The sequence below is a fragment of the Vigna angularis genome, chromosome 1 (assembly GCF_016808095.1).
Source record: "Vigna angularis cultivar LongXiaoDou No.4 chromosome 1, ASM1680809v1, whole genome shotgun sequence".
Taxonomy (NCBI): domain Eukaryota; kingdom Viridiplantae; phylum Streptophyta; class Magnoliopsida; order Fabales; family Fabaceae; genus Vigna; species Vigna angularis.
The window spans coordinates 62,469,784-62,484,532 of record NC_068970.1 but is presented as its reverse complement, the minus strand read 5'-3'; the positions used below and the strand labels follow the sequence as shown (position 1 = coordinate 62,484,532).

Genomic DNA, 14,749 nt, shown 5'->3' with positions numbered 1-14,749 from the left:
GAAAAACTAGTCGCAAAGATCAATCTTACAGTCTCAGTTATTTAATCAAACGAGCAAGGGGAATAACCCTTATAGATAAGTCATAAAACTTTAAAAAAGTGATTTTCAGAAAGATTACGCGTTTTAAAACAATGAAACTAATTTATAACTATTTAATATTAAAATAATCTTATCTCACTGTTTTTAAATTATTATAGGTTTTTACATTATTTATAAAACGACACACATTAAATAATCATATATATATATATATATATATATATATATATATAAAAGTTATTCTATAATTTATGTTAATATTGTGATTTTGAAAGATATCTTATAAGAAGAAATATGCAACAAAAGATAAATTATTTTCAAACAAAAATGTTTAATTAAAATTGATTTAAACTATTTTGTATTTTTTAAATATCAATTGTCATCCATTTTCTTTATTATAAACAAAAAGAATTGATGATTTTTTGTTTCATCTTTAATTTATTAAGTGTTAAAATTTCAATTTATTTTTTAAATTAAAAACTTATATAAATTTAAAGTAATGAATTAGTAGAATAACATGAAAGCCTAAATCCAAATTCTTAAAAAAATTAATAATATAAATAAAATTTCATAGAAATTATATTTGTTAAAAGTTTATCAAGAATGATCATGTTAACAACTAAGAATCTACAACCAAATGACTAAAATAAAAACTTGTACAAAAATGCACATGTTATACATTAAAACCACACAGACAATGAAGCAAAATATATTAATAACTATTATCAATTAATTATCTGTAGAGTGTATATATATAACAAGTATTAAATGTTACATTAATGTTTCTCTGCTTTGCTTATAAATATATATAAATATAAACTGATTAATTACCAATCAATGCACACACATATTTATTATACTTTTACATAAAAATTTATTACGTATTGAATTGTGTGAGAAAAAAAATCTAAAGTAACGTGAAAGAAAACGTAGCAGTTTCACAACTTTATTGTTTAAAATTTAAATAATGTATTAACTGGTAATAAATGCACATTTATCTTTATATATATTTAATATTTATAGTTGTTATGTGCATTTATTCCGGTCTTGACGGTGGAAGAAAAAGACAAATAGTGGGGTTAGCAATGACATAACGGAGGTGGGTTTTTGTTCAAAAAGTCAAGAAACTTAAAAACGCACAGCATACTTAACGGGATGCACAAAAAATGTGAGTGCGCCTTGGGTACTTGCTACCCCACATTGTGTCTCACGAATGCTTAACTTACTTTAACTTCTTTATATTCACAAAACAAAATTAATATTTTAATTATATATATAAATAATTAATTCCAAGAAATTATTGATGATTTATAGGAGTGTATTATTCTTCATTTATATTATTTTTTGTTATTTTTTTATTTTTAATATTAGTATTTAGTGCATATATTATTTAGTTATAATAATAATAATTTTATTAATTTTATATTAACATATAATTATATTAATGACACACTATACAATCAAGATTAATATATATTGTTAATTTGAAAAGTAAGATATCACAAAAAAAATTATGAAAGTGAAAATTTCAATAAAAACTCATTTTCAAGTTACTCAAAAGTTTATTAGATAATTTTTAAAGAGAATGATTAAAAATGAAATTATTATTTTAGTGCAAGTTTCACTTGCTTAAAAATAAAGGAATACTAATATATATATATATATATATATATATATATATATATATATATATATATATATATATATATATATATATATATAAATTCATTAATCTAGCTATTGTTGCTAATACTAATAGTATATAAATAAAAATATTATTTTAATTTGATATCATACACATATATTATTTATACTGGCAATTTTCTTTAGTTTATAATCAATTTACTTTAATTTTAGCATTTCATAACTACAAATTTTGTATTAAAATATTTATATTTGAAATAAATTACATTCTAATAATTTTTTTTCCTAAATTTAAGTAACTTATATGTATTGCTAAAATTATTATATATAGTTTTGATTTAATTTTTATAGATTTAAATTTGTGATATCAATTGTAAGATTTTTTTACAATTTTTATGTTTTATTTTATTTTTTATATTTTAAGAATAAAAGGTCTTATTTAATACAAACTATATTAAGTTTTATATTATGCTAACTTAATTTAATGAGAAAAAAATTGTAAGATTTGAATTATATATTTTTTTAAAAATGAGTATGAACAATAATGAAAATAATTTAAATAATTTCCATAAGAAATATGTGTAAACATTTTTAATTTTTACATATTATTCATTTAAGATTATTATTTTTATGTAAATATTATTTATATTTTTTAAAATATTTATATATCATAAGAAATATTTCTTTACTCAATTACTTGGATGACTTATAAAATAAGATTAAAGATCGTAAAATATATATTTATTTTAATAACTAAATAAAAAGCGCTATTGTACATATATTTTACAAAAAATTAAATTAAGAAAGTAATTGTAAGAATCCTTAGATGAACTGTGTTCAGAGGAGTGACGTGTAGAGAAGAGAGTTTATTTAATAATGTTAAGTAAATAATAAATAAAAAGAATAAAAGGAGTGAAGAAAAAGAAGCTATGAAGACTTAGAATGTTAGAAAAGGAGGGGAAAAAGACTAGGCATATAAAAACCTGATAAATAAATAGAAAAATCAAAAGAAAGTCATCCATTTCATTTCCTTCTGCCTTCTTCTCTGGTCTCTGGCTTCCTTTGTACGGGAAGAACTCAATCTTGTCCATTTCCGTTTGTTTTTTCTCTCTTCGATCTCTCCACCTTCCTTTCGACGACTCTCTTACCACAGCTCCTGTAGTTAACCTGAGCCCTCTCCCTTGAGGTACGCGTTTCCGCGTCTTCTTAACCTTTTGCTTCTAAACCCTTTTCAGATTTTAGGGTTTGTTCATGTTTTCACTCTTTTCTTTCTTTTTTGTAAGATCAGTGACGGCTTCGTCAATATTTGTTTGAGATTTGACTGCAAAGCTGGTTTGGGAGGTTTTAGTGTTTTCTATATATAGTTTTTTTGATTTTTTTAATTATTGACTTTTTTGTGTCTTGTAGGTACTTTGGTCTCTCTGCCTGTTTGTTCTTTTGAGAAATTCTATTTGAATTTTGCTTGCTCTGTGTTTGATGTGTTAGACATGAGTAGCTGCCGGAGTTCCTTGTTTCTAATTGGTGGATTTCATTTAATTGTGGTTAATTTCTTAATTGTTGTCTTGGAAAGTGGTTGTGTTCGGGAGAAGTCTGGGTATGTCTTGATTTGCACAAGGAGCTCGGAAATCTGGTCTTTGCGTGTTTGCTTATGAAATTTGTTTTGATAGAAAGTTATTGGATAGTGGAGGTGTTTTTTATTTGGTGATGATATCTAAACCAGCTTTTGCATGTTTATTTGTTTTCTTCATAAATCTGGGTTGCAATTGGAATAGCACTGTTTTTTTTTTGGTCCTTACTGGCATGTTTAATTGATGATGAGGCAAATGCATTCATGAATGTTGTCATTGTTGCTGTTATTAAACTTTTTATGTTGATTGAGGTGCTAAATTCTTATGTGGGTTTGTTTTGGTTTTAGGGTTTCTCCAGGTGTGATTTGATTTACAATCTCTGATGCTGAAGAATAATAGTGCTTGAAGGCTTTGCTCTTCTGTGTGAAAAAATGTTGGAAGGCGGTGCGAAATTCCCGGGAATAATAGATCTCAACAAAAATAATAACAATTACTATGATTTCTCTCAGGGCTTCTACCATAAGCTAGGGGAGGGTACCAATATGTCAATTGACAGTGTTGGGAGCTTACAGACAAGTAATGGTGGCGGATCTGTTGCGATGTCAATTGATAATAGCAGTGTTGGGTCCAATGATTCCCATACTCGCATGTTGGACCACCAAGGGTTGCGGAGGCGTGCCAATGACAACTACTCTGTTGCACATAGTGCCAATCGTCGCGGAAGAGTTACCCATGCTTTGAGCGATGATGCTTTAGCTCAAGCTCTAATGGACAACAGCTCTCCTACTGAAGGGCTTGATAATTTTGATGAGTGGACAATTGATTTGAGGAAACTCAATATGGGTGAGCCTTTTGCACAAGGAGCCTTTGGGAAACTCTACAGAGGTACTTACAATGGTGAAGATGTTGCTATTAAAATATTGGAGAGGCCGGAAAATGATCCAGCAAAGGCTCAATTGATGGAACAGCAATTCCAGCAGGAGGTCATGATGTTGGCTACCCTAAAGCATCCTAACATAGTTCGATTCATTGGCGCATGCCGTAAGCCAATGGTGTGGTGCATTGTGACCGAGTATGCTAAGGGTGGTTCAGTTCGACAATTTTTAATGAAGCGGCAAAAGCGATCAGTTCCCCTCAAATTGGCTGTCAAGCAAGCTTTGGATGTTGCAAAGGGGATGGCTTATGTTCATGGCCTTGGGTTGATCCACAGGGACTTGAAATCTGATAATCTTTTGATTTTTGGTGACAAGTCAATTAAAATTGCTGACTTTGGAGTTGCCAGAATTGAGGTTCAAACTGAAGGAATGACACCTGAGACTGGAACATACCGTTGGATGGCTCCGTAAGATCATTTACTGCTATCTTTTTTTTTTTAATATTAATATGCTTCTTGCATCTTTGTTTCTGGATTTTTGTGGACATCTTCCCTATTATAGTTAACTTTTTAAAGATATTTATTGGAATATTGCTTATATTTCAAATGCTGCTAACAAACTGTTGCTCATTTCTTATAGCTTGTTTTCTTTGTTCCTAATCTGTTGTTTGTGAATTGTGATCCTGGACAGAAATGGCATATACAGCTGAAATAGTAATTATGCAATTTCCTTATGAGACATATGCTTTCAATGTACAGCTTTTTTTGCTTGCTTCTGGCTTTAATATTGCCTGGCTCTGGTTAACCATGCTATTTTAATTTTAGCTAAATATTTTTCACTATAATTTAATTATGATATGCATTTTTTCTCACATTGTCTTCTTATTATACACTTTCATGCATCAAGAAATGGAAGGAAATCTTCTTCTGTCATTTTTGTTTTGACCCAAATGGTAAGGGCATCTCTACCATTATATCAGACTAACCCTACAGAAAGATAATTGCAATCAGACTATGGAAGTGAAGCTTGAGTGTAGTCGTCATTTGTTTTAGAAGCAAACTTTAATGATAATGCTATTTTTTGAAAGTTGCCATTATTGGAAGTTTTAAAAATTAGTCTTCGTTTTGGATCCTACTTGTTTATATTCTTTTTAAGTTTTTTCCTTTTTCCTTGTGACTTGTACGCAATTATGGGCTTATAAGTTATTTTTAACAATGGTGCTGTCAATTTTTCTCTCATCCGTTGTCTGTTTTATTTGTGTACCCCAGCCTGCCCAAATCCTTCCTTGGAATATGATAGATGTATTTTGCATCTGTACTGAATAAACAATCAATCTTTTAATCTGACATCAGAAAATTTTGGCTGGATGAATTTGTGAATCTCAGGATACTTTTTTCTTTTATTAAGTGTTCATATCTTTGTGGCTTGATTTATTTGTGTTGATGCATACACTCTGCTTGCTAGAAGCTACTAACCATGGTACAAATATTTTGGTGGCAGAGTTGGCAATCCTGCTTAGGGGATCATTGACCTTGTTTTTGATACCCTAGAACAATGCTTAAAACCTATTGCTCATTCTTCAGACAAATCCAATATTCATGTGCTTGTCCTATTAGTAAAGTCTTTCCAGTTACTACCCCCCTGTCAACAAGAAGTTAAATGAATCAAAGTGGCCACGGCTTGGTTTTCAGTTAGTGATCTTGTTGTGGTTTAGGGTAAACTGCTATGCCAGGGTGAGGCTAAGTTGTTTTTTGCCACTTTCAGGTATTTTGTAGGGAATTTTTCACAGGGTGAATTTTGTTTCTTGTATTTGAATTGGGGAAGTGAAAGTAGTAGTGTGTTGTGGTCTTTTATGTGTTTATTATTTTAATATAATGGCGTGATTTGGAGACTATGTGGATGATGCTATCAAACAAGAAAAACTAAAATGTCCATAAGTTCTTATTAAGTGGGCAGAAGTATTTAGAGAAGGGGGAAGTTGGGAAGAAGTGAAGTTGCAGTTTGCGTTTCATTTTGCATGAAACCAATACACTTGGTCTACAGGTGAGTGTTGGGTATGCATTCATATATATTCCCTATAAATACTGACGCGTATACTTACCTGATAGGGTTGTGGCACATGCATCTAGTTGCCTGGCTGGAATGCAATAAGGTAGACAGGATGGTGTAATCTTTAGATAACTTTCATATTCTGTTATGTTTGGTTCAAGTGAAGCATAGATTTTGGTTCAAGAAATATGCTATGGTGCTCTCCTTTAACCAATCCAGCTCTGGGTGACCCAGCTGGTCTGACCTATATTTTCCCATATAGGTTTACATTTGACCCTCCTAGACTGCATTATAAGCTTCATGCTTCATGTGTTGGTTTCTTGTCTTGCTATATTGTTGCCTGCGTAGCCCTGGGTTGAAGCTTAGCAGTTTAACAATGTTGTGGTATTGTTATGAAGTGTGAAACTGTTTGATTATGGGCTATCCTATTACATTCCTGCATTATCTCATGCATATCATGACGCAGGTGGTCATGCCTTGATGGGTCACAGTCATTGCATGATGAGTGAGTTATGTTTCTATTTTAAACTCTTTCATGCTCTCTGCCCCGAAATAGAACCTATTAATTATTTTTTTGGTAATATTTAATGACATGTCTCCCATATCTTTATTTGAACTGTTACACTGTTTGATTAGTTAATTTAACTGTATTGAGCGGTGTGGTTTAGTCTTATAGAAATGGTAACATGGAATCTATATGGAGGAGTATAAATAGATAAGATGATTGTTTCTTGTGGCTGACTCAACCAGGATAAAAGACGTGTTTATTGTTGTAATTCTCTAGGTGTCCTGAAGGGCATCTCTTCTATGAAAAGTCAAACTAAGGGGTCATACTGACCCTTGTAAATGTCAATGTTTTAGTTTTTCTTTTCAAATACTTTACAAATATTTTGTTATGCATTTCTAACATTATTTTGGTGTTGCATAAGAGATATTATTAGAACTGTTAAATTTGCTTGAATAAGCTTACTTTATTATGATGATTGTTTTAAGTTTTATTTATCTAAATAAAGAAATACTTTGTGAACTTAGTTGAATTACATTGGTATTGTAATAATATTTACAATAATAGTTGATTTTTGTAATAGCCACTTTAAAAGTCATGTAGGGTTTAATTTGTTGACAGTTTTACAAGTGCTTCAAAATTATAATCATTTTATTAACAGCATAGGCTTTTAATTTGATCCTTCAAAATTTCTTGTGATCATTTAAGCCCTCCAAAGATTTTGTCAGCAAATTAATCTATGAAAAATTTAATTTGTTACCATATTAGTTTCCCAGATATTCTTTTTGTTATTTCTTCAGTCCATTTTAGACCACTGAGGTATTATTTAGTGATGGACTAAATCTTTGAGGTGTACTAATTTGGTGACTATGGGTAAGGGAGAGTATTTAAGGCAGGACATTGATTAGTTAGTTTGGGGTGCCTTTAAGGGGAAAGGAGGAATTCAGATGTGTATCGTTCGTAAATTGAGCATTAGTTGTTAGATATTGAGATAACTAGAATGCCATTTAGCTGTTTTTTTAGTGACTTTCTTATAATGATTAATGATATATTTACCATTTTCTTTCTGTCTTTCTTATTTCTTTTAAGACTATTCTCTGCCGAGTGAGGTATGTTGTTAATTTCTAGAACTAGGTGATAATCAATAATAATACCATCTGGGAGATTTATTTATGCTATTTTGTACCAGCAATTATAATGTATATGGACAGCTCCATTCATGACAACACATAATATTACTGATCAAGTCGGATTCGGATTCGGATCCAGTTATCTAACATGTTTGAAATGTATAAATTCATAATTAGTTTCAAGTGTTATTTGCTTGTTTAAAAGTTAATTTGGTGTAGTATTTAGATATATTGTTCGCTGATGAACTGCAGGGAGATGATCCAGCACAGGCCATACACACAAAAGGTGGATGTATATAGCTTCGGAATTGTTCTATGGGAACTCATCACCGGTATGCTTCCATTTCAGAACATGACAGCAGTGCAGGCAGCATTTGCAGTTGTCAACAAAAATGTTCGTCCGATCATACCCAATGATTGCCTACCTGTTCTCCGTGACATCATGACAAGATGCTGGGATCCCAACCCTGATGTGAGGCCACCATTTGCTGAAGTTGTGGGAATGCTCGAGAATGCAGAGACTGAGATCTTGACAACAGTTCGGAAGGCCCGGTTCAGGTGTTGCATCACTCAACCAATGACTGCTGACTGATCCTGCGACTGCATATGCAAAAGTCATATAAAGATAGACTGGAAAATTTGGGAGCAAGATGAAACTCTGGTAGTGAAGGGTGACTATATAATAGCTTTGTGTATTTGTGTGTTTTATTTATTTCTTCTGAAGAAAAAAAATGAAAATCTTATCTGGAGACCTTTTGCTTATTCGGTTTCTTATTACTGAATGTCTGTTCTGAATTAGTAAAGAGGAGATGGTGTATGTAATACATGCATGTTTTACAGTTATGTATAGCTTGAGTTCAGAAGGCAATGAGATCATGGCGAAAACTTTTGCTGTTTATGTCGCTTGCACCATACTACCCGCCTTTCGTTGGAACCGGGGCTTAAATTCAACTAGTTAACTTTTTCTTCTTACACCCCTAAATTTTTTTCTAAACATGATTTTGTTAGGAAGAAAGGTGGTCATTGAATCGTTATGAGATTTGATTAAGATGTGAACTGTGTTTAAAGCTAACTAACGTGTAACGTTTTGTATTTTCTATGCAGGTGGATCTCATTGCCATTGGCGACTGTTATTTTTTTAGATGTTTCGCTGTTATGAATATACGCTTGTCCTTGAATTGAACTTTTTTGTTTACTTAATTATGGACTAAAGAAGAAGAAATATTATCCATCAAGTGTGATAAAATAATACTACTCGATTTATCTTTCGCTTCACATTTTATCTGACTGGTGAGTGCTTCTGAAGTCTAGAACATTCTTCATTCAATGATATTACTCTCTGTATATCTTAACATCTTTTTCATGTATTGCATCACCCTCTTTTTTCCTTCGAAACAGCGTATTTCTTCAAACTTATTCTGATGCAGAACATTTATGTAGTGCAATTTCAATTTTAACTTGCTCAGAATTTGCCGTTATTTGCTAAGAAATATTTTCACCATTGTTAGAACTTTAACTGATGCGACGCCAATCTCGTGAGAAAAGAAAAAGTTAAAGGTTAAAAGTAGATAAGAGGTAGTGTAAGAAAAATACTCCACACAAGATACGAAAGCACAAATGGTTTCCGATCAAAGATTTTTTCTGTGACGTTGCATTCTAGTACCTTTCACTAAACTTTGTCCCTTTTTTATGCATTTGCCTCAGTGAACCTCTGAGAGTTCTTATGCATGTAAATATTTTTGTCCTAACCTTTATATATTGATAGTGGAATACTCAGTAAATCGCCAACCAAATAAAAGTATTTATGATGAAACCCCAAAATCTAAAGCTACTTGCCATTCTAGTGAGATGTTGGTAGATAAATACTCCATTTTGTTTGTATTAAACACGTTTAAATACCAATAACATGACATCTTTTTTATTTTAAAATGTAAAATAGTTTGAGATAAATCAATTATGAAAATAAAAATGATTATTTCATTAAATGTTTTAAGGCTGTAGGAAAATCAATTTATGGACATATAACATTTTTCATTCTACATAATTTCAACAATGCATTTTTATGTTTGACCTTTATCATTCATAAAAGCAATTAAGTAAATTAATAGATGAAAAATGAATAAGCGTAATTTACAGTCGGAAGTTATTGCATTTTCTTATGCGAGTGATAAAATTAACACTGGCCTTCTGGTAATGCATTAATGAAAAGTGTAAACCTTATCTTTGCAAAAGATAAATAGGCAATAAAATAGATAATGATTTTGGGAAGTTCTGATGAATTAATTTAAATAAGGGAATAAAATAGGAAGAATATGGCTAGACAAAAATGCAAGGTAAAAAACAAGCATCTAATTACAATTTAATTTCTAAAAAGTAAAACAAAAAGGTATAAAAGAACACAGAATTTTAAAAATAACTCTATCTGCTAGACTGGTTTGTCTTTAACTTCTGCAGTCCAGTAAGTTTTTTCAGCAACAAGAATCTTTTCAGGGTTGAAGGGTCCGCTTTCATGATCCATTATATTGCTTTTCCATCTCATTGAATCAGTAATGGTTTTAATCTTCACCAGAAGCTCCACTGTCTCTCTGAATATAGCAGTACCTTCAGGCCTCAAAATTCTATCCATCTCCAGTAATATAAGAGTAATGTTGCACCTTCCACACAATAATTAATCAAGTCAAAACCTCATACTGATATATGCCAAAAACAACATAAGCTAGAGAGTTCATTAGATAATGTTCACCTGTCCTGATATATGCCAAAAACATTAGCAGCATGGATGAGATCATACGTTCTTGGATAAGTTGAGAATCCTTCGCACCAATCTTGGTAAGTTCCAATAAAACCTCGTTCATAAATTGCACCGAGTGTGTCATGGTCTGAATTTGAGGGAACAACATTCATAACCCACACTGGATATTTCATTAAGGCTGCTGCAAACCCACCAAGATAAGCATTCATGTCCATCACGTTTCTATATTTTCCTTGGTGAAGAGGAACCAGATGCTTGTAATGTGCTATTCTTTCCCTCCACAATTCGTTGTCCTTTTGAAATTTCTCCTCATCGATGTTCGGGATTGAACCACTGCTAATTCGAGGAGGGACGGCAAATGCACGCTTAGGCCATTTTTCTAGTGCCCCACCAGCTATTTTGTCTGAGCTGCTAACTTCTGGCAATGGAGTTATGCATTTCTCCAAATCTTGGTACCTTTTCAATTCAATCAAACAAACAAAATAGCTTGAACAACCAAGAATTTTAATCATGTAATGAAGCTATCATACCCATTGTAGAAAGGACAAATCTTGGATGCAATAATCATAAAACTATTACTGCTATATATCATAACATGTTTTTCCATATGAACAAACGAAAGCATTGAGCTACTCCAAAATGAGATGTTGATTTTGACACCACGAAAGTAGTTTCGGAACTGTAATAAATTTAGTTGCAATTGAAATTAGCTAAAGAATTACCAAGCCGTGTCAGCATTGTCGGATTGGCATATATGTGGTGTTTTATAAACCTGTTTGGTTTGTTTACATCCGACGTGGTTTTTAGGCTTTTGCCAAATGGATAAGTCATCCTTCTCAACCACTTTGGTCCAGCATATGCGTTTTGCCACTTCCTCAATGGAGTCTTGTTCCTGCTTCAAATCCTCTTGGGTCCTCTCCCACCCTCTCCAGTAGGTCTTCCATCGAATAGGTGGCCCAGAGAGAATCCAATAGCCACCAGGCCTCAGAATTCTATCCACTTCGATCAAGTACAAACCATCTGTGAATGGAAATTACACCATTTTAATATCTGTTTTCTTTACTTGAAATCAAACACAACCCGTTTTTTAATTATAGTTTTTGAATTCAACCAATAAATTCTCCCATTTTATAGATCTTCTTGATTAGTAGTACCCTGTGAAAACAAAGGGCCATCATCATATGAGAAATACCATATTTTTGCCAAGGGATCAAGCAACGAGAACAATGAGCCATATCGAACGCCCTTGCCGGGTATGGAGTTCTCTGTGAAGCCATGACACCTATCATTGCTGGAACTCCTCTTTCCAATGCAAACTGGACCTGAGCTTCATGTGTATCCCTTGGTGCAAAGGACATAGCTATGATGTCCCTTTTCAAAAGATAAGCACCCCAACTTGCAACCTTTACAATTCAGATGTGAAAGAAGGAGTTAAGAATATAAACAACACATCCTTCACACCAAAAACAAACATACATGATCCTAAGGTTTAAGTTGAATTTGTTGAATGAACTTCATTGAACAAAAGCAAATAGTATACACACGGTGAGACTTTTACAATACGATGATAAATAATGTAGAAATTTTATATTGAGAGTGCATAGAAATTAGGCTAAAGATTTGTTTTTGGATGTGTGCTTTAGGATTAAGATAGAGTAACTTACACCACACCCGGTATCAATTGCAGTTCTGATAGTACCGGTGGTGAGTGGAATAAGCTCATTAATGTCATCAATGTATGCATCAGCTCCACGTGGAAACATGGTACCTCCTCCAGGGAATCTGAATCTGTCACCTTCAACTTGAATCCAGTTTTGAATGGCTTTCTCAATGCTGAGCTCTTTGTGTGGAATATTGTCATACCAAGCATAATCTCTGCTTTGAGGCCATTTGAAAGGTGGCTTATACTTTGGTGGAGCTGGTATAAGACAAAATAATTGTTCCTCTTTGCTGGGGCAATGCCTCTCCCTATACTTCAACATATTACGGTCAAATCTTCGACCCCTATCTCGATCTTGACACGGAGTGTACTCACTGAGTGATATGTCACATGGTGGGATATCTTGTGTCCCTCCAGAATTTGCTATATCAATTTGATGATGACTTTCAAATTCTAAGTTTGTTGTTGATGATTGAACTGCTGAAGATGCAATGCCTGGTGAACTTGACCCAACATTGCAGTCTACTTTGGAGTAGATATCAGATTGGCTATTGGGTGTTGGAGTGTTCCTCCATGCACCCATTACATATGATAAAATGCACAGTCCACTCACCCCTAAAATCCATGTCAAACGGTTTCTCCTTGTTTCAAACGGAGTATGAGGTTTTGGTGATCCATCCTTCCCCATTTTCCCTTCTGCCTTTTCACCTCTGACCAAATTTTCAAGTAAAGGAGTGATATTTTCAAGTAAAGGAGTGATATGAGTTTATTACGGTCACAATTGTTTGAGATACATGAAGCTGCAACAACAATAACAATGGAATGTGTTAGCCACGTATCCATTATTATGTCAACAGTGAGAAAATGGATTCTGAAATTTAGCAGCAGCATTCTTCTGCCAAACTACCTTCACTATTATTTTGTGTGTATATCAGAAACTACCTTCACATTATTTAATATACACAGTGAAGGTAGTTTCTGATATGGTTAATCTCAAAGTACTGCAATAAACTTATTTAATATAGTAATTACATTAAGAGGGAAAGTGTAGAAGTAATTTATATGAAAAAGTGAAAAAGAAAATATGAGAAAGGGAACAAAAGAACACACCTGAAAGTTTTGAGTGAAATATAGTGTTGATATTCTACACTCAGAATGCAAAGTTGCTCATATAACTGGGGATCTATTATTCTATCCCATTTATAAATAATCCATAGATGAGAAGGTTTTGAAGTGAAGACAAAAGCAGCAAAGGAAAAGAAAAGAAAAGAAAAGGAGAGTGAATTTGTTGTTGTTGAGATAGCAAAGGTGGTGTTGAGAAGAGTGGAAGAATGTGTGCATATATTATATATGAAGATGTTATGAAACAAAAAAATGGTTGAAAATAAAGGAATGTGGGGTTTGTTTGTAGCTTAATTTTGCATCTTCCATTGTCCCCTAGTTTGTAGTTCATCCAGAGAAATGAAAGAAGAAAAGAAAAAAATAAAGTTGGATTTGGTCAAAACACCTTTTTGTTGAGATGGCAAATGATGAGACATGGTAGCCTCCTTTTACTCTTCTGTCACTCATTCTATTAAGATTGATTATTGTTTGTTGCTTTAATACAAACACATGCATATGCAATATATAATAATTAGGTTCATGTTTAATTAATTTTTATCCCTTTCATTCTTATCAACAATTTTATTTAATTTGGATCTTCGAATAAGAAAAGTACTAAAAATATGTATCTAACTCGCAATATGAATCTTTGTTTAGTGTTATACAATGGCATGTTAGGCCAATTTCAATCCAAATGGTCAACCAAATTCAATAAATTCAACATTTTGGCTTAAACAATGAGCTTGATATTTTAGTCTCATGACTGGTAAAAAAGACTAGGCTAAGAAAAGTTTATACTATAATAAAAAAATTCATAAATTTATTATTTTATGATTTTATATTAAAAGAAGTGTCAACCACTTACTTAAATTAGACTGAGTTATATTTATGTAATCTAAAATGACTTTTCTATACGTAACAATAATGATTCGTGATTTTATTTCTTTCGAACGAAAATTTAGTCATTATAATCGGGGTTTGATTCTACCTTTACGAATTAAATGCTTCAAAATTCAAAAACAAGTAAAGTAGTTATACATTTTAGTCCATAATTCAAAATATCGTGATATTTAAATGATAGTATTAATGTTTTTAGATTAAAGAGCGGAAAAGGCAGTTAAATTAAGACTGGACATGTTTGGTAAAACACTTAGCTGGTAAATGAACTAATATCTTACAAGTTTATAATATGTATAATAAAAATAGCTATAAAAAAACAAATTTTATTACGTAAATAAAGTTTTTAGTTTTATACTAAAATATTTTATTAGATAATTATAATTTTAGATTAAAAATAAATAAATTATTATTAAAAATTAGTGCTTTTATTTATTTTTATCTGGACAAGTAATATATTTAAACTGACTCATCTAATGAGTGTTAACCAAATTTTATTTTTTTATTTTTATTATTTTTTATTTTTCAA

The 14,749-nt window shown here is 31.8% G+C and overlaps 2 protein-coding genes across 10 annotated transcripts; one reads left to right on the top strand and one right to left on the bottom strand.

Annotated features, from left to right (window-relative positions):
- The first annotated feature begins 2,619 nt into the window (after positions 1–2,619).
- On the top strand, positions 2,620–9,085 carry LOC108322937 (serine/threonine-protein kinase STY13). Of its 9 annotated transcripts, none has more exons than XR_008246486.1 (5): positions 2,620–2,869; positions 3,599–4,593; positions 6,642–6,680; positions 8,063–8,471; positions 8,915–9,085. XR_008246486.1 is itself a non-coding variant. In XM_052871693.1 (5 exons), exons 3-5 carry the CDS (start codon positions 3,683–3,685, stop codon positions 8,400–8,402), a joined length of 1,290 nt encoding a protein of 429 aa, XP_052727653.1. In that variant the 5' UTR covers positions 2,658–2,869; positions 2,972–3,024; positions 3,599–3,682; the 3' UTR covers positions 8,403–8,708. The 9 variants fall into 9 exon arrangements, 7 of the variants coding, with proteins under 7 accessions (XP_052727652.1, XP_052727657.1, XP_052727656.1 ...); XM_052871693.1 differs by lacking the exon at positions 8,915–9,085 and adding an exon at positions 2,972–3,024 and having other exon boundaries at positions 2,658–2,869; positions 8,063–8,708; XR_008246487.1 differs by lacking the exon at positions 6,642–6,680.
- Positions 9,086–10,058: 973 nt separating this feature from the next.
- On the bottom strand, positions 10,059–13,126 carry LOC108322915 (probable methyltransferase PMT18). The gene is made up of 5 exons (XM_017555212.2): positions 12,227–13,126; positions 11,755–11,965; positions 11,285–11,582; positions 10,554–11,018; positions 10,059–10,464 (listed from the first exon to the last, which is right to left on the bottom strand). Exons 1-5 carry the CDS (start codon positions 12,908–12,910, stop codon positions 10,236–10,238), a joined length of 1,887 nt encoding a protein of 628 aa, XP_017410701.1. The 5' UTR covers positions 12,911–13,126; the 3' UTR covers positions 10,059–10,235.
- Between the last annotated feature and the right edge of the window lie 1,623 nt (positions 13,127–14,749).

Bases quoted from the DNA above. Each gene is read 5' to 3' on its own strand.
- LOC108322937 (XM_052871692.1), top strand. From the start codon at position 3,683: ATGTTGGAAGGCGGTGCGAAATTCCCGGGAATAATAGATCTCAACAAA. The intron at 4,594-6,641 runs GTAAGATCATTT...ATCATGACGCAG, and splicing joins ACATACCGTTGGATGGCTCC to GTGGTCATGCCTTGATGGGT. The intron at 6,681-8,062 runs GTGAGTTATGTT...GATGAACTGCAG, and splicing joins TCACAGTCATTGCATGATGA to GGAGATGATCCAGCACAGGC.
- LOC108322915 (XM_017555212.2), bottom strand. From the start codon at position 12,910: ATGGGGAAGGATGGATCACCAAAACCTCATACTCCGTTTGAAACAAGG. The intron at 11,019-11,284 runs GTAATTCTTTAG...TGAATTGAAAAG, and splicing joins GACAATGCTGACACGGCTTG to GTACCAAGATTTGGAGAAAT. The intron at 10,465-10,553 runs GTGAACATTATC...ATTGTGTGGAAG, and splicing joins TTTGGCATATATCAGGACAG to GTGCAACATTACTCTTATAT.